The following is a 24,745-nucleotide window of genomic DNA, read 5'->3' on the forward strand; positions in this document are numbered from 1 at the left end:
AGATGTGAACATTTCTTTTCTGTACAGTTTGACTATCTGTTCGCAGGACATCTCAAGACTGAAATTAGCTATAGACTTCTAAATTTTTACATGCAACCTCAACACAGCCCGTTACGTGACACTTGGTGTTGCGTACTCTTACAAAGGCAGTAACTCACCGAAGTTCTCTCGGGTCTCCTCTGCCTCTATCGTGGAGGAGAAGAGGACGTCTGAGTTGTAGTTGTGAGAGTAGTGGTCCAGCCATGGTGTGACACAGGTCTCCGTAGCCTTCAGCAGCTCTATGTACAGCACCACCGAGAACTTGTCACCTTGATAGTGCTCACCTTCAGACAAGTCGTCCAGTTCATTTCTGCACAGTTAAGAGCATTCTTGAGTATGAACTTAAGATTTGGAGATAGCCAAACAGCTAAAATTATTACCAATGGATATGAAAATTAACAGGCTTACTTTGAAGAAAACTAGGGTCCTGTGATTTGAAATAAACATAAATAAGGACAACATATAACATACAAAAACATATAATTTTTCTCGTAATACAAACACCAATAAACATAATACCAGACATAATTTTATACAGATAAAACAACATATTTCTTCCAAATTATATGATTTGTAAAATAATAAATAAAATATTGAAATGCAACAAAGAATTGGTGTCCAGCATAAGGTCTTTAAAGGAAATAAAAAATACTTTGCTAATGGAAGCATACTGTTTGGTAAATGAATTTTTGATGACCCTGTCATATAAAAATAGGGTTTTTTTATTATTTTAAATTGTAATAGTAATTCCAGATTATGATAGTTTATAGCGAACAATGTTTTAAACTTCTTACTGAATCTTTATATTAAGAACTGATTAATTTTGTGTTGTCTAAAAATATGTTTAGTGATGGTCTTATGACTTTATATTAAATCTATGACAATTCTCTATGTACACTATATATTGACTGAGAAATAAAAATCTATTGTCTATTGACACATAAAAGCGCAAACCCATATTCAGAAACTTTTTATTGCACTGCTTTTACTCATTGAATGAATTTTTTGAACTCAGAGGTAGATTAAAACGATTAATAAGTTCACATTGTATTTTATACTGTATTGTAATGTGTTGTAATATTTATTGTTTTATGTCTGACTTTGCCCATTCTATAAAGAAAATGACAATAAAATTCATTCTAATTCTGCATCAGATACGGTATTATACCATGAATTCAGTGACAACTTAATCAGATTAGTTGAGAAGATACCAAGCAACTGGCTCTACATTGGACATCCAAATGATGACTTCTTCTTGTGTATATTCTTATTGGAGTCCATCCGAAGAATGAATGAACAGAACATAACCCTTTGAGATTCCAAAGGAAGCATGGTCCACCAATCCAGTGGTATTCCAACTGTCACTGAGTTTAGAATTATCTGTTGAATTGTGAAGTGCTCTAGTCCACATTTATCCTACAGGTACTTGGTTCCAAGAGCCGATTTGCAATGAATAAACAAAAACTAGTTTTTCGTGAAATTGTAACACTTTCAGTGCCAACAACGTCATTTGATAGCACCGACTTGTACAGTAATATGCATTTAAACGTATTTGGACTTCAGCATTCATAGTCATTTGCTATTTCCATGTTTTTATTTCTTACTCTATGGATTATTATTTAAGGAAAGTTGTTGGCAGTCATCTGGAATATTGGAAAAAAGTTTTTTACAAACTCGTTGTCACATCGCGTCGGCCGTTTGTTGTCGTTCTGACAATTTGCCGTCTGCATTGTTATTGTTCTATTTGCTAGTACTTTAGTTTACGATTGTTTTGTGAGTAAATACAATGAATTGTGACAGTGAAAGTGATGATTTGTTCCAAGATGACACAGATTAATGATCTTGTGATTTTACTACCGATGAACTTCTTGGGACATGCAAGTAAGTTTGTTGACATTATTATTTTTACTCTAATAACAAATATAAGCAAAATAATAATAACAATTTTTTATCATACTCTTTGATAACTAAAAAACAATTAGGAAAGGCTGTAAGAAGAAACACTTCCTATCAGTGTAGCAAGACCAAAATTGCCATGTGAAAGAACCACATTTCAAGACTTCCCACACAAAAAAATATTTAAACATAAGTGGATTTGTATTGTTAATATGTGTAGCTACAGTGACAGTAATGACAACACTGAATACAGCAAATAATAATAAGAAACAATTATGTTTTAGACTAAGTACAAGGTGATGTCTTTTGGTAAACTTTTTAATTTTTGTTAATTTTGTTTTTAAGTTTCAAAACAACACTTTTTGTTTGAAAATATTTGTGTAGAGAGAGAAAGAACTCAGCTTTAAAAAGGATGTAAGTCCCATTGTTTTATTCTAATTGGTTAAAAAACTATATCTATTTAAAAATCATTAAAAAGGGTGGCAGTGTAAGGAGGTAGCAGTGAAAAGGTTAAGTGCCACGCCCATGTTTAAACGTAATTGACGTATAACCTGTAAATGTAAACAAGGATATTTGTCATTCAAATTAAACGTATTGGTTTGGGTTGGAGGCTGAGGAGCTGCTGGTTTCCCTTAATTTCCCGTCTATAACCCTCATTTTGTTAGCGACCAAGTTGTTCTAGTGATCTCGACCTGATTTCTTTCTTTTGGATAGTGAAACATTAAGAGAAGGACGTATTTAAGTTCTCTCACTTCTTTTACATGTGATTCTCAAAATTAACTTGTGAAATCTTACACAGTGATAATTAATTTTATTTGTTTACATCTAATGTGATGAAATAATAAGTGAATATATGATTTTCTCATTTAATTTGAAAATATAATGAATTTACGTTTTGTAAACACTTGCTAAGTGTGTGTCTGCAAATTGACGTAAGGTGTTTGAAGTGGTGTTTTAAACCAATGAATCAGTGATTTAAATGCTTTTAAAAGAAGAAAGTGGGTTCTTTATTTTCCCAGCAAGTGAAATCAGTTCTTGAAAGTTTAACTGGGTATAATGAAATCTACTTTACAAAAAAAGTAATATTGCAACAGTTGAAGAGAAATTGTGAGTCATAAATACATAGTATAAAAGTGTGTCACACTACATATACATTGAACATCATAATGTGGCTCAAACTAAGTGGGGCTGAATACTGTTCAAATTTGACCAACACACACCAAATCTTCATCAATACGACATTCAACTTCTGAGCATCATCATTATGACAAACAACGTGGTCTATAATAATTTACACAAATTGAACATCATCATATGATGCAACAACGTGGGACCTCAATAATTGACTAAAATTTATCTACTTCATATGGTGACCAACAAGTGGAGCTTAAGATTAAGACAATCATAAATTTTTATCTCTCCTTATGCTAAAGGGTGGGAATCTCTCCTAGATGAGAGTAAGGAGGATATAAGACTGATATTAGGGATGTTGACAGGACATGGCCCCCTTAGAAACAATCTTATGAGGGTGGGCCTTAGTCAGACTGACGAATGTAGACTCTGGGGAGAAGAGGAGGAATCAGCAGAGCACATTTGGAAAAACTGTCCTGCCATATCCACAATTCGGAAACGATTCCTAGGGGCGTATCTCCTCAGCCCCAACGACATCAGAGAACAGGAGCCCTCAAATCTGATCGGCTTCTGCAAAAGTCTTAGGTTCTGAGGGCACAAATATAAGGGAGGTGCAAAGGTCCTTTTAGGACTAAGTGGGGACAATCATCTCTTTCCCTCAGAGTATAAAAAAAAATTAAAAAAAAAACAAGTGGGACTGATAAAATTGACACAGAATCCACATATGATCAACTTCAAGGAGAATCACTGGTCAGAACAAGGTCGATGGTACTGATAAAAAGTGCTACGGTCACAGACAGGATTTGAACCTGTGGTGTCACTAACTCAGATACAAAGTCACATCTCTTAGACCGTGCGGCCATCGGCTCTCCAAAATTGTGACAGAACCCTATTTCTTCTAAACAATGACAGACTTAAACAAGTACACCACACAAAGTGTTTAGGACTTATAATAGACAAAAATTTAGCTTGGGATAGACATGTAGATCATGTTACTAATAAGATGCTACTGGCCTATATGCATTGCGACAAATGGCAAAAATTAGTAATTTAAACACACTTAAAATATTATATTTATCACTGATCCACTCACATTTAGCTTATGGAGCAACAACGATAAGCAATTTAAATAGGCTATTGGTCCTACAAAAAATTTTTTGTGAGTTATGAAACATTTAAGATATACAGATTCTGTTAAACATATTTTTTTTTTTAGCTTGGAATTCTGACAGTATTATAGTTTACACATATTTGAATCAATAATTTATATAAAACAATTTTTTGATTCTATACTAAAAACTAATAAACATACATATAATACTTGTTTTAATAGACATATCGATCCAAACACAATCTCGAATTTCACAATTACAGAGGTGTGAGATATTTACATAATTTACCAACAAAATTGACAATGGAAACAGATCTGTTAAAATTTAAAAAAGAAGTAAAGGATTATTTATCTAATTTGTCTCTATACTCTTTTGAGGAATATTTCAATACAAAACCCAATCAATTCAGTTTAAGAAGAATTGAAGATAAATTGTTAAACTGTAAGTTTTATCATTTAGATGAACTAATTAAAATGATATTCAGTAACTTACTTGGTGAAGTTGAGTGTGTTGCCGGCAATGAAGCCCGTATGTAACTGCAGCTGTAGTATCTTAATGCCGGTGGGACGACCCAACACGTGTCTTGCATGATACACCACCAGCGTCACGTCACCTACCACTGTCACGTTCAGAGGCAGCGTGATCTGCAACAACGCACGCTGCTCAATGTTACAACTCTACTGTAACACTTTGGACAATACCATTTACCCTCTATCTCTAAAGAGGTGCTTGGAGAGCCAGTGCAAAAAAATTAAAGGTGAAGGAAACAGGATTTTTCCGGACATTTGCCATCGTTCAGTGATACAAAATATCAGTAACACTATATTTCGAGATTTGCAATCTGATCTCTTCTTTCAGGTAAATAACTAACCTAAGACATAATTACAAACTAAGTTAAAATAAACAAGTCATACCAGAGCGTTGTGACACGCGTAAGTCAGGAATAACAACTACCATGTTGTGTGTCAACTTCACTAAACTCCAAGACATGCACTTAATAAAAACTAAACACAACACTAATTATCAAAACTGAACTACAGAATACAGGTCACAATAGGTCTGCATTCGCTGACCAACCACCTACGTCTGACCAGAGGCCAATAGCAAATGGCGATCGTCACGGCAGAAACAAGCCATCAGTCAGTACGGTCAGTCGTAGGTGGTTGGTTGACAAATGCAGACGTATCGTGACTTGTATTCTGTAGTTCAGTTTTGATAATTAATGTTGTGTTTAGTTTGTTATTAAGTGCAAGTGCTTGGGTCACAAAAAGGAGCTGAGTTGATCAGTCTTACCATTTTCTTTTGGATAAAAAACACTTTTTCAGAGGCAGGGGAATTTCCCCAGAAGATCGTTCCATACCATAAATGTGAATGAGCATAGGCAAAGTAAATCTGTTTGAGAGTGTGTTTGTCAACAACGCGTAAAAGAGTGAGAGGGGCAAAAACACTTTACTAAGTTTTGTCAGTAGCTCATTAATGTGGTGGTGCCAAGTTAAACAGTCTATTTTGATTCCTAGAAAATTTTGTTGCTGAAACTATGTTAAAATCTGTTGGGAAAAAAGAGGAATCACTATGGGAAGAATTTCGGTAGTTAATAGGGAAATGGAGAAATTGAGTTTTTTTCTGGATTAAGCTTTAACCCATTTGCTGAAAACCATTCCTTCATTAAATTCAAGTTCTCCACTAATGTCTCAACCAATTGATCTTTGTTTTTATCTGAGGCAACTACCGATATATCATCAGCATATAGGACCATTTTTTGGTGAATTTTTATAAATCGTTTACACATATATGATAAGATAATGCAAAGTTATAAAATATTTAAAAAATTTATATCAAGCGAATTCAAACACAGAAATATTTTTTGAAAATAAGAAAATATTAATGAATATAATTTATTATTATTATTTGGAATATTCTGAAAACAATTACATATAATAAGTTCTATATTTGAAGAATTTTTAGTGGTATATAACAGTTTAATGTAATTCTTAGAAACGGCTAAAAAAAGGGTGCCAGTACAGGAGCAGACACCACAAGTTAACATTGCTCATCTGATCAAAGCATTATGTAATTATAACATTAACACACTAGTCGAGTAATGATGATCATTACGGGATGGTGGTTTGAATGGGTAGATCTGCAGCCAACTATGAATGCATACCTTGCCATGAGTGATGTTAAAGAGTGTCATGCGCTCATATTCCTGTTGAGTGCTCATCACACGCTCTTCCCCTTGGTAGACTTCCACATAAGGTCGACATCCATCCCTGTAATATTACACGACAGTTTGTAAGTACATTGTAATATGACCAACCCAAGTAGTTAAACTATATGTTGATACAAGATGATTCCTAAAATTAAGAGAGGATTTGAACTTTATAAATTAGAATAATTATTATCTTATGGTAGTATCATTTTCTATGTTCAGTCGTACATAGTTAATTCTCAACAACTTCTAATATTAAATAGGTATTATAAATATTTCTCAATTTCTTTACAAACATTTTGATTAGGAAAAAGTATTAAGATACCTTGAACATTACAAAATCCATACCTTGTGTTTAAACACTCAACGAAAGATAAATTACGAACTAAATTTGAACAGCATTGCAAGCAATTTAAAAATATATTTCAGTACCAATCCTTAAAGATTGTCTTATAAAAACAGAAATGACTTTTAAGGTCTTCTATGCTGAAACATCTTTCATTAAGAATCAAGAAAGTAAAAGATGGTTTAAAATTTTAAAACACAAATATTAAACTCATAGAAATGTTTGAAAAGTGTCTTAAAAATACTTCACAATTTATTGGGGTTAATATTTTAATCGATGCTTTAATAATACAACACTTCGACTATAATGGCCACTAGGAGAGTTAATGTCCATACCGGCTGAGAAAGTGCCATGTTTCTAGCAATTTAAACATGAAGAGAGAACTAGTCAATGGTCAAATTCTTTATTACATTAACTTCAAGCACAGAAATGGGTCAAGTACAATAATAACATACAGGTTGTACAGGTATCAGAATTATAAATTATGGGTTAAACTAAGAATATCGAATAGAATGTGTCAGGTAGTTATGGCCATGAATTCCTCCAGCTTGTAGATCGGGTAGCTGACCAAGAAACTCTATAGACTTTTCTTGAATTCATATCCTTTTAGAACCTTAAAATGTTGGGATAGGATGTTTCCCAGCTTCCAACCAATGTAAATGTAAGAAGGCTTTATTTTCAGAGACTTGTGTGATGGTGTTACAGTATAGATGGGTGCTTTGAGTGTTTTATAGACGTGTCTCTTTCCTTGTCAGAAGACTTAATTTTTCAGTGTGAAGAATAACTTCTTGGGTGTATAGAATAGAATGGTGATGGCGAGAATCCCAAATGACTGAAAGGCTTATGTGCAGCTTTCATAAAGATGAAAGTCGGCAAAGGCATGTATAGCCTCTGTTGAAAGAGTAGAATTCTGTTAAGATTTCCCATCGACGAGCGACCCCACACCGCAAGCCCATACGAAACGCGTAATATGCAGTTATTGCAGCTTCTCGTCCTCCGTTCCATTTTGCATTTTACAACACACACCGCTGTACTCACCTTCTTACGTAGTTGGTTTATGTGCTCGTTCCAAGTTAATTCACATTTCAGTGTCACACCAAGGAATTTTACTTGGTTGCCTATAAGGGTATTAGTTTTGGTCATATTCTCTCGTTTCTTCTTACTAAAATTTACCTGGACTGTTTTGGAAGAAATTACTACTAAGTCATTAGTTCTGCAACGTCTGTAAGATGGAATTAAGCCATTTGACGCACTTGTAAGAAGACCATCTGCTGTGTTGTTGTTTATGAGTAGTGTTGTGTCGTCTGCATAAATCAAGCTGGTAGTATTGTCACTAACATTTCAGGGTAATCTGGTAAATTGTTGGTGAAAAGTATGAACAGGATTGGGCCCAAAACAGATCCCTGAGGAACACCTCTTGTCACTGATGGTGGTTTAAAACAGCAAGAATAACCGTTGCTTGTATGTTTGAGCCATATTAACTGGGATCGGCTGCAAATGTAATTTACAAAAAATTTATTTGCTAAACCTTCTACCCTAACATGTTAAAGTTTTTAAGCAATCAGGTCTAGTCCAACGCAATCAAACGTTGAAATCAAAGAAGAGGACAGAGATAAACTGGTCTTCATTTATTTGATCTATGATGTACTCAACATGGCTAATAATAGCAGAAATTATCGATCTGCCTTGGAGAAACCTTTGTTGAGACTCAGAAACGAGATTTTGCTTTTTGAGGTGGCGCACGAGCCTCCTAAGAATTTTTGAAAATGTGGTTATTAGTGATATTGGGTGATAATAAATATTTGTGTTCAGAGAAAACTTTGGATAGTTTGAGTGCACTTGGGTATTGACTGTGAATGAAGGAGTTGTTCATTATAGGTACTAGGGGGACATTAGCTCATCTGTACAGTACTTAACAATTTTTGAGATCAAGATCACAACTTTACTCTGCTTCAACTTTCCCAACACCTGGCCTTCAAACAGCAGTACATACCTGACTTTGTTGAAGAGAGGCACCGGTTGCAGGGTGATGGAGACCAGTTTCATAGGCTTGAAGTGTGGACAGTAGGGCGGAGATCTCAGCACATCTGCTAGGTAGTGAAGATATCTACACATGAAACATAAACATGGCCTTTACATATTCCTTACTTCCTGCTCTCACAAGCCTGAATGCAATTTGAGAATTCAGAATTGTTTTTAGTTTCAATAGAGAATTTTTGTAGAAATCTGGCTTACTTTACTTCTGAGATATGAGTGAGCAGAGTGCTCTTACACTCACAGTACACACGCAGTATACCAAGAAGGGGCAATTACAAGACTGTAAATTATGACAGTGTATTTTGTAATAATACTACAATACTATAAGATTTTTGTACAATAATCACAAGTGAGCAAAAGTTGAATGGTTTATTAATTCAATAACACAGCTGAGAGCAAACATAAGTTGTCCACAGTTAAACTTCACAAACAAAAATTATTTAAAATGTTACTGTGCAAAATGATTAATTATATTAACAGAATTGTTTACTGTGGGAAACACACATACGAAAATATATTTTGAATTTTGACTGAAATTGTTAGATTAATCCTAGATTTATTTTTCTCATGCAACCGTTTTGCTTCTGTTAACACTTTTATCAGTCTTTCTTTAAAATTAGTTTTAATGATGGGGGATTTGAATCATTATATGACAATTGTGCATATTGGTTATATTACAAGATTTCATTCAAATACTGTTGGATTTTTTTCACTTCCTTGGTGAGGTGAGATGGAATAACGTATGACAAAGTAATTTTTATATCCAATCTTGAAGAAGAAATTTTTATTTTTCAAACTAAATCTTAAAGACTTACTGTTTTATTTTTGTCACATTAGATGTTAATCCTTTCACCACCATCTATTTTTACTGCAGTGAATAAAAACTGTTGAGGAAGTAATTTAAAATGCCTAATAAATATATCATGAACATGAACGCTGGTAAAAATAATGTTTTGTACTAAAGTATTGTTGTTAAAAAGAGACATTTGACTAACTCTTTTACTAAATTTCAACTGAAAATACTAAGAAACTGAGTCAAAATTAGAATAAGGAACTCAATTTAGCATTGTACATTCAGCATATAATTTCTTTACTTGCTCACGTTCATAGAAACACCTAAACAAATACACAAGTCATAGATTAAATTAATCAATATGTATGGCACCTGTATCATTAAACACAGTTTCTATGTCTTATAAATAAGAAAGAAAATATAACAAAAAATTGGAAAATCGGAGTGTCTAAACTATGTTGATGTCAGCAGCAAAATGGTTGATATTGTAAAATATACTGTAGAACCAAAAAAAAGCTTACCTCATCTCTGAAGGCTGAAGTCCAGGTGGTGTTCGTCTGACGGCAAACAACTGCGCAGCATCTTCTGGATTCCGCACAAATCCGACGAACAAGAGAAACGCGCTCACTAACATCGCAGAGCTTGCTTTACCATCCTGGAAACATAAAACCTTTTCCAATATTAACTCTTTGAGGTCGGCCGGGACAGCGTCTGTCCCACTCGTGATGAGTGGCCGAGTAGTAGCGCGCGGGACAGCGTCTGACCCGGCATACTTGGGTGGCTGAGTAGCGAGCGTGACACCTGCTGTCCCGCGCTGTAGTGCTTTGTTCTTTATTTTGTATCTCCTAAACGAACTAACCTTTTCATACCAAATGTTTTTTTGTTCGTTTCTTAGAAGGTTGTATTTTTCAAACAAAACAAATCGAAATTGTTGACTTTGTTTTGAAACGTTTACTTGCAAAGAAACTATTCTTCCGCAAGAAACAGGGACCGTGTTCTAGTTCTACAAAAAAAAAGCTATCCGAATACTAGCAGGACTGACTTCTCTCGAGTCATGCCGTCAAGCTTTTGGAGAACTTAAAATCTTGACAGTGGTCTCACTCTACATCTGCGAGGCCATCTGCTACACAATAACTCAGAAACCTGAACACCTAGGTAACAATCACAACTATAACACTAGGAACGCCTATGACTATGCCCTACCTACACATCACCTGACCCTGTTTGAAAAGAAACCTACATACATGGGAAGCAAATTTTTCAACCAACTCCCGGAAGAACTGAAGAGAAATAGAGAAGACAAGAACTTCAAGAGATCACTCAAGACCTGGCTGCTACAGAAATCATTTTATACTCTAGAGGAATTTTTCAATGCTTGACCTTTCTGACTACATCAAATATCCAATGTAACTTAACTACTTTATCTCATTGACTCTGTATCTTTTTGTAACCTTTTGATTGTATAATGTTTAATTAAGTGTATGATTTTTTTGACGCCAAAACTGTACTCAATATATATGTTAATAAAGAATTTTTGATTTGATTTGATTCCATTTTTTGGATACCACTGAATTGATCAGCTATATTCTCTACAAACCTGAAAATGGAACAAAGAAGCCTCTTAGTGGCTTTCGACTACAGCTTGTCCAAGGACTTATTCTTTGTTTTGGTTCCACTGAGCGAATTGTTCAGAGTCCTACCATACGAGAAACCACCAGGCTTTCTGCTAGAAATAGTAATCACTGGCCAAAACAATCCAACACTCGACGACGCGGTGTAGTTTGCCGCAAAGCCGGAGGAGAGAAGAGATCCACTATCTACTGCAGTGGTTGTCACGTAGGATTGTGTTTGGATCCTTGCTTTCAAAGGTATCACACCATCCTACATAATTAAAAGACTCGAAAATCATACTCGAAACTATTTCGATCTGTGTAAATAACTTTAACTTACTGAACTCTACTCGATACAATTTGTAACTATAAAAACGTATTGGTGTATTCTTATCCCAAAGAAAATGTTTCTTTTCTAATTAAAATCTAACATAAGCTGTATACTGATATTAAAACTAATTTCAATGATTTCAAGTATTTGAAAACAGCTTAATTCTAGGTTTTTTTTCACCACAAAACACGTTTAATGTAATGAAACACAAGTTTTTCGAACTAAATTAATGTAAAACACATATATTAATTGTCGGGATATTCGTAAGATTAACTCAAAATAAAGGTAATTTAGTTTTACAAAATAAAAACTTTACTTTGAACCAATTGAATAAAAAATAAGAAAGTTAGAGGCAAATAACTAGAACGATGCGTGGGACGTGAGATTTAAGTGAAACCCCGCCGCCCAGTGAGGGCGTCAAAGGGTTAAAAGCCCTTAAACAAACACAGGAGGTACTACATTTGAAAAGTGACTTCATGATACACAGCTAGGTTATTTGTGTTTAGCGCATGCGTACTTCTTGTATATAAACATCAGTTTTAATAGTCATATGTTGTATAGCAACAATACTAATAAATAGTATAAATATATTTTTGGCAACAAAAATTTAAAATGCAATTTTTAGCCTGGCTATTAAAATCACACTATAGTTTTCCATAACACTATTTCATAACGTTCTTTACCAAATAAGGGATATCAGTGTTTTTAATTCCATAAGAACCGGATGTACTGATGCCCATCTTGATATAAGCCCTTTAAGAACGATGTTAACACTATTACGTCCTTAATTTTAGTAGTAAAATTGTGAGTACCTCAGTTTAGAGATATAATTAATACAAGTCCAAAAGCATTTTAGTTATTTAATAATTAATTTGCTACCAAAAACAAAATTATAAAACTTTTTTTATGTATTTTAATGTTTAAATACTACAAAATTATACAATTTATAAGAAAAAGTAAAAACAATTTGGATATATAATTATCATACCATTAAAATGAGGTATATTCTATAATTTTATAACCAATAATACAGGTGTAAAAGTGTTTGAAGTTTAACACATTGACTGAATAGTTTAACATGTTAACTACAGCACATGACCTACTGTGTACTGGATGAAAGTTTAACATGTTAACTGTGGCACATGACCTAGTGTGTACTGGATAGTTTAACATGTTAACTGTGGCACATGACCTAGTGTGTACTGGATGAAGTTTAACATGTTAACTGTGGCACATGACCTAGTGTGTACTGGATGAAGTTTAACATGTTAACTGTGGCACATGACCTAGTGTGTACTGGATAGTTTAACATGTTAACTGTGGCACACGCCCTAGTGCGTACAGGATGAAATTTAACATGTTAACTGTGGCACATGACCTAGTGTGTACTGGATAGTTTAACATGTTAACTGTGGCACATGACCTAGTGTGTACTGGATGAAATTTAACATGTTAACTGTGGCACATGACCTAGTGTGTACTGGATAGTTTAACATGTTAACTGTGGCACACACGCCCTAGTGCGTACAGGATGAAATTTAACATGTTAACTGTGGCACATGACCTAGTGTGTACTGGATGAAGTTTAACATGTTAACTGTGGCACATGACCTAGTGTGTACTGGATAGTTTAACATGTTAACTGTGGCACATGACCTAGTGTGTACTGGATGAAATTTAACATGTTAACTGTGGCACATGACCTAGTGTGTACTGGATGAAGTTTAACATGTTAACTGTGGCACATGACCTAGTGCGTACAGGATGAAATTTAACATGTTAACTGTGGCACATGACCTAGTGTGTACTGGATGAAGTTTAACATGTTAACTGTGGCACATGACCTAGTGTGTACTGGATGAAATTTAACATGTTAACTGTGGCACATGACCTAGTGTGTACTGGATGAAGTTTAACATGTTAACTGTGGCACATGACCTAGTGTGTACTGGATGAAGTTTAACATGTTAACTGTGGCACATGACCTAGTGTGTACTGGATGAAGTTTAACATGTTAACTGTGGCACATGACCTAGTGTGTACTGGATGAAGTTTAACATGTTAACTGTGGCACATGACCTAGTGTGTACTGGATGAAGTTTAACATGTTAACTGTGGCACATGACCTAGTGTGTACTGGATGAAGTTTAACATGTTAACTGTGGCACATGACCTAGTGCGTACAGGATGAAGTTTAACATGTTAACTGTGGCACATGACCTAGTGTGTACTGGATGAAGTTTAACATGTTAACTGTGGCACATGACCTAGTGCGTACAGGATGAAATTTAACATGTTAACTGTGGCACATGACCTAGTGTGTACTGGATAGTTTAACATGTTAACTGTGGCACACGCCCTAGTGCGTACAGGATGAAATTTAACATGTTAACTGTGGCACATGACCTAGTGTGTACTGGATGAAGTTTAACATGTTAACTGTGGCACATGACCTAGTGTGTACTGGATGAAATTTAACATGTTAACTGTGGCACATGACCTAGTGTGTACTGGATGAAGTTTAACATGTTAACTGTGGCACATGACCTAGTGTGTACTGGATGAAGTTTAACATGTTAACTGTGGCACATGACCTAGTGCGTACAGGATGAAATTTAACATGTTAACTGTGGCACATGACCTAGTGTGTACTGGATGAAGTTTAACATGTTAACTGTGGCACATGACCTAGTGTGTACTGGATGAAATTTAACATGTTAACTGTGGCACATGACCTAGTGTGTACTGGATGAAGTTTAACATGTTAACTGTGGCACATGACCTAGTGTGTACTGGATGAAATTTAACATGTTAACTGTGGCACATGACCTAGTGTGTACTGGATGAAGTTTAACATGTTAACTGTGGCACATGACCTAGTGTGTACTGGATGAAATTTAACATGTTAACTGTGGCACATGACCTAGTGTGTACTGGATGAAGTTTAACATGTTAACTGTGGCACATGACCTAGTGTGTACTGGATGAAGTTTAACATGTTAACTGTGGCACATGACCTAGTGTGTACTGGATGAAGTTTAACATGTTAACTGTGGCACATGACCTAGTGTGTACTGGATGAAATTTAACATGTTAACTGTGGCACATGACCTAGTGTGTACTGGATGAAGTTTAACATGTTAACTGTGGCACATGACCTAGTGTGTACTGGATGAAGTTTAACATGTTAACTGTGGCACATGACCTAGTGTGTACTGGATGAAGTTTAACATGTTAACTGTGGCACATGACCTAGTGTGTACTGGATGAAGTTTAACATGTTAACTGTGGCACATGACCTAGTGTGTACTGGATGAAGTTTAACATGTTAACTGTGGCACATGACCTAGTGTGTACTGGATGAAGTTTAACATGTTAACTGTGGCACATGACCTAGTGTGTACTGGATGAAATTTAACATGTTAACTGTGGCACATGACCTAGTGTGTACTGGATGAAGTTTAACATGTTAACTGTGGCACACGCCCTAGTGCGTACAGGATGAAATTTAACATGTTAACTGTGGCACATGACCTAGTGTGTACTGGATGAAGTTTAACATGTTAACTGTGGCACATGACCTAGTGCGTACAGGATGAAATTTAACATGTTAACTGTGGCACATGACCTAGTGTGTACTGGATGAAGTTTAACATGTTAACTGTGGCACATGACCTAGTGTGTACTGGATGAAGTTTAACATGTTAACTGTGGCACATGACCTAGTGTGTACTGGATGAAGTTTAACATGTTAACTGTGGCACATGACCTAGTGTGTACTGGATGAAGTTTAACATGTTAACTGTGGCACATGACCTAGTGTGTACTGGATGAAGTTTAACATGTTAACTGTGGCACATGACCTAGTGTGTACTGGATGAAGTTTAACATGTTAACTGTGGCACATGACCTAGTGTGTACTGGATGAAGTTTAACATGTTAACTGTGGCACATGACCTAGTGTGTACTGGATGAAGTTTAACATGTTAACTGTGGCACATGACCTAGTGTGTACTGGATGAAGTTTAACATGTTAACTGTGGCACATGACCTAGTGTGTACTGGATGAAGTTTAACATGTTAACTGTGGCACATGACCTAGTGTGTACTGGATGAAGTTTAACATGTTAACTGTGGCACATGACCTAGTGTGTACTGGATGAAGTTTAACATGTTAACTGTGGCACATGACCTAGTGTGTACTGGATGAAGTTTAACATGTTAACTGTGGCACATGACCTAGTGTGTACTGGATGAAGTTTAACATGTTAACTGTGGCACATGACCTAGTGTGTACTGGATGAAGTTTAACATGTTAACTGTGGCACATGACCTAGTGTGTACTGGATGAAGTTTAACATGTTAACTGTGGCACATGACCTAGTGTGTACTGGATGAAGTTTAACATGTTAACTGTGGCACATGACCTAGTGTGTACTGGATGAAGTTTAACATGTTAACTGTGGCACATGACCTAGTGTGTACTGGATGAAGTTTAACATGTTAACTGTGGCACATGACCTAGTGTGTACTGGATGAAGTTTAACATGTTAACTGTGGCACATGACCTAGTGTGTACTGGATGAAGTTTAACATGTTAACTGTGGCACATGACCTAGTGTGTACTGGATGAAGTTTAACATGTTAACTGTGGCACATGACCTAGTGTGTACTGGATGAAGTTTAACATGTTAACTGTGGCACATGACCTAGTGTGTACTGGATGAAGTTTAACATGTTAACTGTGGCACATGACCTAGTGTGTACTGGATGAAGTTTAACATGTTAACTGTGGCACATGACCTAGTGTGTACTGGATGAAGTTTAACATGTTAACTGTGGCACATGACCTAGTGCGTACTGGATGAAAGTTTAACATGTTAACTGTGGCACATGACCTAGTGTGTACTGGATGAAGTTTAACATGTTAACTGTGGCACATGACCTAGTGTGTACTGGATGAAGTTTAACATGTTAACTGTGGCACATGACCTAGTGTGTACTGGATGAAGTTTAACATGTTAACTGTGGCACATGACCTAGTGTGTACTGGATGAAGTTTAACATGTTAACTGTGGCACATGACCTAGTGTGTACTGGATGAAGTTTAACATGTTAACTGTGGCACATGACCTAGTGTGTACTGGATGAAGTTTAACATGTTAACTGTGGCACACGCCCTAGTGCGTACTGGATGAAGTTTAACATGTTAACTGTGGCACATGACCTAGTGTGTACTGGATGAAGTTTAACATGTTAACTGTGGCACATGACCTAGTGTGTACTGGATGAAGTTTAACATGTTAACTGTGGCACATGACCTAGTGTGTACTGGATGAAGTTTAACATGTTAACTGTGGCACATGACCTAGTGTGTACTGGATGAAGTTTAACATGTTAACTGTGGCACATGACCTAGTGTGTACTGGATGAAGTTTAACATGTTAACTGTGGCACATGACCTAGTGTGTACTGGATGAAGTTTAACATGTTAACTGTGGCACATGACCTAGTGTGTACTGGATGAAGTTTAACATGTTAACTGTGGCACATGACCTAGTGTGTACTGGATGAAGTTTAACATGTTAACTGTGGCACATGACCTAGTGTGTACTGGATGAAGTTTAACATGTTAACTGTGGCACATGACCTAGTGTGTACTGGATGAAGTTTAACATGTTAACTGTGGCACATGACCTAGTGTGTACTGGATGAAGTTTAACATGTTAACTGTGGCACATGACCTAGTGTGTACTGGATGAAGTTTAACATGTTAACTGTGGCACATGACCTAGTGTGTACTGGATGAAGTTTAACATGTTAACTGTGGCACATGACCTAGTGTGTACTGGATGAAGTTTAACATGTTAACTGTGGCACATGACCTAGTGTGTACTGGATGAAGTTTAACATGTTAACTGTGGCACATGACCTAGTGTGTACTGGATGAAGTTTAACATGTTAACTGTGGCACATGACCTAGTGTGTACTGGATGAAGTTTAACATGTTAACTGTGGCACATGACCTAGTGTGTACTGGATGAAGTTTAACATGTTAACTGTGGCACATGACCTAGTGTGTACTGGATGAAGTTTAACATGTTAACTGTGGCACATGACCTAGTGTGTACTGGATGAAGTTTAACATGTTAACTGTGGCACATGACCTAGTGTGTACTGGATGAAGTTTAACATGTTAACTGTGGCACATGACCTAGTGTGTACTGGATGAAGTTTAACATGTTAACTGTGGCACATGACCTAGTGTGTACTGGATGAAGTTTAACATGTTAACTGTGGCACATGACCTAGTGTGTACTGGATGAAGTTTAACATGTTAACTGTGGCACATGACCTAGTGTGTACTGGATGAAGTTTAACATGTTAACTGTGGCACATGACCTAGTGTGTACTGGATGAAGTTTAACATGTTAACTGTGGCACATGACCTAGTGTGTACTGGATGAAGTTTAACATGTTAACTGTGGCACATGACCTAGTGTGTACTGGATGAAGTTTAACATGTTAACTGTGGCACATGACCTAGTGTGTACTGGATGAAGTTTAACATGTTAACTGTGGCACATGACCTAGTGTGTACTGGATGAAGTTTAACATGTTAACTGTGGCACATGACCTAGTGTGTACTGGATGAAGTTTAACATGTTAACTGTGGCACATGACCTAGTGTGTACTGGATGAAGTTTAACATGTTAACTGTGGCACATGACCTAGTGTGTACTGGATGAAGTTTAACATGTTAACTGTGGCACATGACCTAGTGTGTACTGGATGAAGTTTAACATGTTAACTGTGGCACATGACCTAGTGTGTACTGGATGAAGTTTAACATGTTAACTGTGGCACATGACCTAGTGTGTACTGGATGAAGTTTAACATGTTAACTGTGGCACATGACCTAGTGTGTACTGGATGAAGTTTAACATGTTAACTGTGGCACATGACCTAGTGTGTACTGGATGAAGTTTAACATGTTAACTGTGGCACATGACCTAGTGTGTACTGGATGAAGTTTAACATGTTAACTGTGGCACATGACCTAGTGTGTACTGGATGAAGTTTAACATGTTAACTGTGGCACATGACCTAGTGTGTACTGGATGAAGTTTAACATGTTAACTGTGGCACATGACCTAGTGTGTACTGGATGAAGTTTAACATGTTAACTGTGGCACATGACCTAGTGTGTACTGGATGAAGTTTAACATGTTAACTGTGGCACATGACCTAGTGTGTACTGGATGAAGTTTAACATGTTAACTGTGGCACATGCCTTAGTGCATACCGGGTGGTTACCGGTACTGATTATCAACCACCGTGAAATTGTTAACAGTGTTATTATGGGATAAATCTAAAGGCCATTTCACTACAGCTGACTTTTAAATAATGGGTTATCACAGAACTATGCTCAGTCTTAGTTGGGGTTTTTTCCACTCCAAACGTACTCATGCACTAGGTAATCAAGTAAATCACATGAAACTATTAATAAATAATAGAGGCAATATAACCATATCAAGGGTCTAAAATTATAAAATTTAATATTTGAGGGTTACAATCTGTATGTATATACTTATTGACATGAGAGTAGTTTAAAAGCATTTATTGCACATTAATCATCTGCTCATAACAATAAGGTACTACAATTTTTTGTCTTTTACAATCTATCTTTTATGTCTAATAAACAATAGCTATTATTTGAATCTAATAACGATAGATTTCCTTCTATCAGCAAAAAGTAACATATAAGAAGACATACAAAATTAGAATATCATAACTTAAACGATTTTGAGTTATGATTTATTTTAATTAAAAATATAGACAGGCACTAAACGAAGTTCAATAGAACATTAGTGTTAGAGGAATTTGTTTGTTTATTTTCATGTACTGAACTATATTCAAAAATATTTTTTCAACATTTTTTAAACCCTCTGTATAAGTTTTGAAAGGCACTTACACTGTGTTTTTGAGGATATGATCGGTGTACATTTCACAGTCCCAGGCTTAAATATTATTTTGAGACATTTGGCATTTGTAAAACCTAGTTATTCTAGGAGAATTTTCTACTATGTTGACAATTAATTAGTGAACACTCACTACACAATGTACAACGCAGACATTTCGAGGGTCTAACGTAAGGAACTCGTACATGTCCTGACAGAGGGTGTAGAGAGAGTGGAGGGGAGGAGCACGCCGCAACACGCCACCCCACCCGCAGTCCACCACCTGCAACATAATTAATTATTCACTGTTACAAACAATGAGCACATCTAAACAATTAATCAGCTATTCATGTTTTGTTTAATTTCCTTAACTGTAACCAATTCTAGGGACAGATGGCATTGTCCTGTAATAGAGGCCACTAATTGAAGGTTGAATTTTTAGAATTGCTTGAGACTAGAGTGAACTGAAGTCAGATTTCAATGATTCCTGATATGCTCTTGGATGACATGAGTTTTATAAACTCCCAATATTCACTTGGATGACATGAGTTGTATAAACTTCTGATTACTCTGGGATGACATGAGTCTTATAAACTCCTTATAATATATTCTTGGATGACATAAGTCGTATAAACTCCTGATACATTCTTGAATGAAATGTCCTATAAACTCCTGATTGGGATGACATAAGTTTTATAAACTCCAGATTACATTCTTGGATGACATAAACTCCTGATATACTCTTGGAAGACATGAGTCTTATAAACTTCTGATTACTCTTGGATGAATATTATGAAGAACGGTGAAGGGTTTTAATTTGGATACGGAAACTGAATTTCAAATGTATACTTATTTACAATATTTAAATTTCCTAGGTTTGGGTTCTACATATAATTGTAAGACACCCTACCAATCTATTTTAGCTAGTAATTTATATCACATCACATTTATCTTTCATTTACATTGAATTTTAAACACTGGAACATACTGGAATACTTTGGGATATCAAGTTGGTAGTATACAAATTATTTATTCCTTTATAACTTGTTCCAATGTTCAATTCCCCCCCCCCCCTATATTTAAAAGTAAGTTTAATGTGTCATCTGAATAACATAATGGTAGTAAAATCAACTGTTCAAATATTTAGTAAGGTTTCTCGATTTTCTTTACCACCAATCCAATTTCAGAAACTCGCATTAATGATCACACAGGCTTTAGTACTAGCCGTGTTTGGTCTTTATTGTGTGTCACTTTATCTATTATAATTTAGCCGGAACTGTTATTTTGATCATGATATATAAAACATACTTTATTCATTTTATTGACTGTGCTGACTTAAAAAATCTAGTGCATACTAGTCACATGCAGGAATCAGTAAAATTAACAACCAACACATAGTAACAAGTATACATACTTACACACAATAGTTGCAATTAATGATATGACATATACAACTATAACAACTAACTGTAACTGTTACAACTTTATAGTAATACTTAGATTCAGACACGATGCATGACAAATACATAGTCACATTGCGATATAACAACTTCTTTGACTGCTCATTACTCAAAAAACTAGAAATGTCCATCATTCTTAAATCCAAAATGTCTTTGGTGTGCTTCCGGAGTAACGAGTAAACATGGGTAAGTAAGAGGGACTGTTGAACAATCTCAGGCTAGCCTACAAGAAGAGAGGATTAACACTTCTTTAGGAACAGTTCTTAAATGCTGAAAAAATTGAAATGTAGTGATCAAAGGTGAATAGTCAGCAATAAAGTTTAAATCAAGTCATACATTATTTTGTTGTTTCTAACTTTATTCAATGAAACTACTGACTTGACTAAGAGTTCAAGAATTCCTAGATTTTTGTCTCGAAGGTAAGGATGGATCCAGTAGTAACAACTTTGTGAAACAGGATTGATCTGAAAGAGACTGTTCAACATGGCTGTAGGCTTCTGATCAATAATTCCAAACACCATTATTCAGTAGTTAACAAAAGCAAATATTAGAGACCTTATTTACAAATTAGCTTTGTGACAGACAATGTTAATGTGTAATGTTAGTCGATATGAACACAACTGTTAACACTTACTAACTACTGATGTACGCAATTACTTTCTAACTAATGCAAAGTAATCAGTCACATATGTGACCTTTCTACAACATTTTGAATGTTACTCGATTCTAGTTAATTAACCGGCACTGATGTTCTACAATTATTACTGGCATTCTGAGAGCAAGTTAGAAAATAGAAAGTCAACAATATTTGGTGTTTTTAACACACCTATTCTCACACCTCCAGTAGTGAAAGTACTGAAAATATCATAGTCTAGGAGCCGAGAGCCAATCCTGAATCAATAGAGAAATTTTTCCAAGGAAATAAATTGTCATGTTGGTTTTGATGAAGGTTGAAATAGGACGGTATCAAAAGGGTTAAAAATATAAAACAATAATTTTGTTAAGAGTATTTTTGATAGCCTGATATACGTAAAACTGACCATTAGACACACAACTAATGGTTATAACACCACTAGATAACTAAATATTGAGACTAAGTCACTATTTTAAGGGTTGCTTATGTCGATTTAACCCCTTGAGTGCAGGCCATATTTCATAGGTACATGTAAGAGATGCCAGGGTGTTTTATGCATAACACACACTTTTATGATAAACACTGTAACTTTATTATGTTTCAAAATATTACAATAGGACAGGATATTTTCGTTGTCACTCTACTTCAAATTAACTATACATTCATTGGTAAACAATGTTTTACAAAAATAAATAAATACAATTATTAAAAAATTATTGACTTTGGGTCATCTAAAATCTTCAACAACAAAATCGTCTAACATGAGATGTTAGTATGATAATCTACATATATTTTTGAGTTCACACAAGAAAGTTGGTAATCATATCTTTCATAAAACGGAAGTTACAGCAATTTTTCAACATTGTCTAGATTTGCACAATTTTTACTAGTTTTTGTTCTGTGTATAATATTTTCCTTTTATATGTATTTTTGCTCAAAAAGTATATTTTGGCAAGTTGGAATGCATAATTTTAAAACTGTTTTATCCTGGCCTTTGGAAGATTCATTTTGGACAGTGAAAACAGGATATGACAAGAACACTTGTGAAGGTATGAAAGGAGATGAATTTTAGGTTAGTTTTGAATTAATAGGGCCAAGGATTGTTACTAGTTGATAAGAAAAATAGTAACAACTTTTTGTCAGTGAATTTATATTGCAACACGTTAAAAGAAAACAGGATCGTCCCTGGAGGGGGGAGGGGAAAGGAGAGAGGATTGATAAATGAATCTTACCCCTTAAGATCAAATTCTATGTGTGCCCTGAAATAATACAAACAAGAGACACGTATAAAATAACATTCATTTTGCCACTTTTAATGCAGCAAAAGAGAGAAAAAGCATAACTTACTTATATTTAAACTTTCTTTTATCACACCTCCACCGAAAAAGCTACAGTAATACCACAGAATCTGAGTTATTCCGTTTATATCATTTTTAACTTTCTAAAAGTGCACCAACTAGGTAAGTCTCCTTCATATTTCCTTTTAATTTCTCTAATCTTTCTATTTTAGAGGCTCCTCCTACATGTTTATGTTTTAACACTAATTGGGTGATAAGTGTAATCTAATCATGCATTTGTTGCCAGTAATAATATGGTGTTCAGAAAATTAACATAAACACATGTTATAATTTCTGGATTTTCTAGTTAACAGTGCCACTGTGTTAAGCTTTAATTTCATTTCATTTTCCTTGAGGATAATTTTAGTATTTCTTTACAAGATTTTGAACTTTGAAACCTACATGTATTTCTCTTTACTATTTTTCCAAACACAGAGTAAAGTATTGTATTAAATACAGAAGAAATTATTGCATTGGTCTCTATATTAAAGTTTAGGTTTTCTGTAGAAATTTTCATTTCGGAAACACACTGAGTTAAAATAGTGGTATTACTGATATTCATGACGTTTATGGTTAGTCAAATAAACCAAAATATTTTACAAAAAAACACTATCAATTTTGATGAATACCTGTTGACTGGTAGACATTCTAATGCATACTGGATTGTTAAGAGTACAAAATAAACCAGCAGTGAACCTATAAAAACTGAATCAATAATAAAATAAGCCTAAATTATAATTTTTTATGAAATTCAAATTACACCAGTAGATACCACCATAAAATAATATACAATTTTATATTAAATTTAATGAGTACGTTTAATGTATTCATATCTATTTAATATAGCATTTTCCATTTTTATCAGGAGATTATTTTAAGTTTTAAACGATTTTAATTGAATATTTGTACCACTGAATAATTGACCAGTTGAATAATTAAAATTGACATAATTCACATTGAACAATAAATTCTGTTTTAAAAAGGGTTAAATGAAACCAAGGCGAACCAAATACGCCTTGACTCTGATAGTGCAGGAACACAGGAATACTATCTAGTATTCCAAAAAAGTGTGCTATATTCTCGAGCTGATTATTATACAGGAAGTCCTGTAACTCTCTGGACAAAGCTATACCATTTTATTGCTCAGGTTAAGACAAACATATTTAACCATATGAACATGGGTCTCCGATGCTTAGTTTTCCATCTGTCTGTATGTGTGTGTTTAAAAAAATTAATATCTCAAAAAGCAATAAATTTAATTATACCAAATTTGGCTCAAATGTCAATGGTAACAAGGCCAGTTACTGAACAAAAATATGATAAAATTATATTTAGTATTTTCAAAATGGCGGCCATAAGAACTTTTAAATTTTGAATATCTTAGAAACCAGCAGTTTTTCTCAAGAATTATATGAATAACAGTTTTTTATAGAATATTATCACAAATCTAATGACACCAAAATTATTTAAATCGAATAAGAAATAATTTATTTAGAGCAGATTTACTGTAACAAGACATGGCCCACATTGAGAGTTGCTGTTCAGTTTTTGTACTGTTGGCTATTCGCTGAGAACCTGAATAATAACCCGATAAATATTTTGGCAATTGGCCTAGCTGCCAGAAACATTTGAACTAAATTTGGTATAATTAATCTTAATACTTTTTGAGATATTAATTTTTTTTGAACACATACAGACAGACAGATGGGAAACTAAGCATCGGAGGTCCATGTTTATCAGGTGAAATATGTTTGTCCTGACATGAGCAAAAACGTGGTATACCTTTGTCCAGAGAGTTACAGGACACCCTGTATACATAGCAATGATCACTGCCATCAACAAAACAAAC

The 24,745-nt window shown here is 34.9% G+C and overlaps 1 protein-coding gene across 2 annotated transcripts in view; it reads right to left on the reverse strand.

Annotated features, from left to right (window-relative positions):
• Nucleotides 1-24,745, reverse strand: part of LOC124359002 (cyclin-G-associated kinase) — a 107,859-nt gene that overhangs the window by 34,679 nt on the left and 48,435 nt on the right. Inside the window, exons 12-17 of one of the 2 annotated variants that reach the window (XM_046811329.1) lie at nt 19,620-19,748; nt 10,085-10,218; nt 8,727-8,840; nt 6,343-6,448; nt 4,671-4,837; nt 159-349 (exon numbers count right to left, since the gene is read on the reverse strand). In XM_046811329.1, coding sequence (XP_046667285.1) covers nt 159-349; nt 4,671-4,837; nt 6,343-6,448; nt 8,727-8,840; nt 10,085-10,218; nt 19,620-19,748 — 841 coding nt within the window. The remainder of the gene's footprint in view (nt 1-158; nt 350-4,670; nt 4,838-6,342; nt 6,449-8,726; nt 8,841-10,084; nt 10,219-19,619; nt 19,749-24,745) is intronic. The other variant, XM_046811330.1, reaches the window with a different exon arrangement.

Source organism: Homalodisca vitripennis, chromosome 4 (assembly GCF_021130785.1).
Source record: "Homalodisca vitripennis isolate AUS2020 chromosome 4, UT_GWSS_2.1, whole genome shotgun sequence".
NCBI classification, from domain to species: domain Eukaryota; kingdom Metazoa; phylum Arthropoda; class Insecta; order Hemiptera; family Cicadellidae; genus Homalodisca; species Homalodisca vitripennis.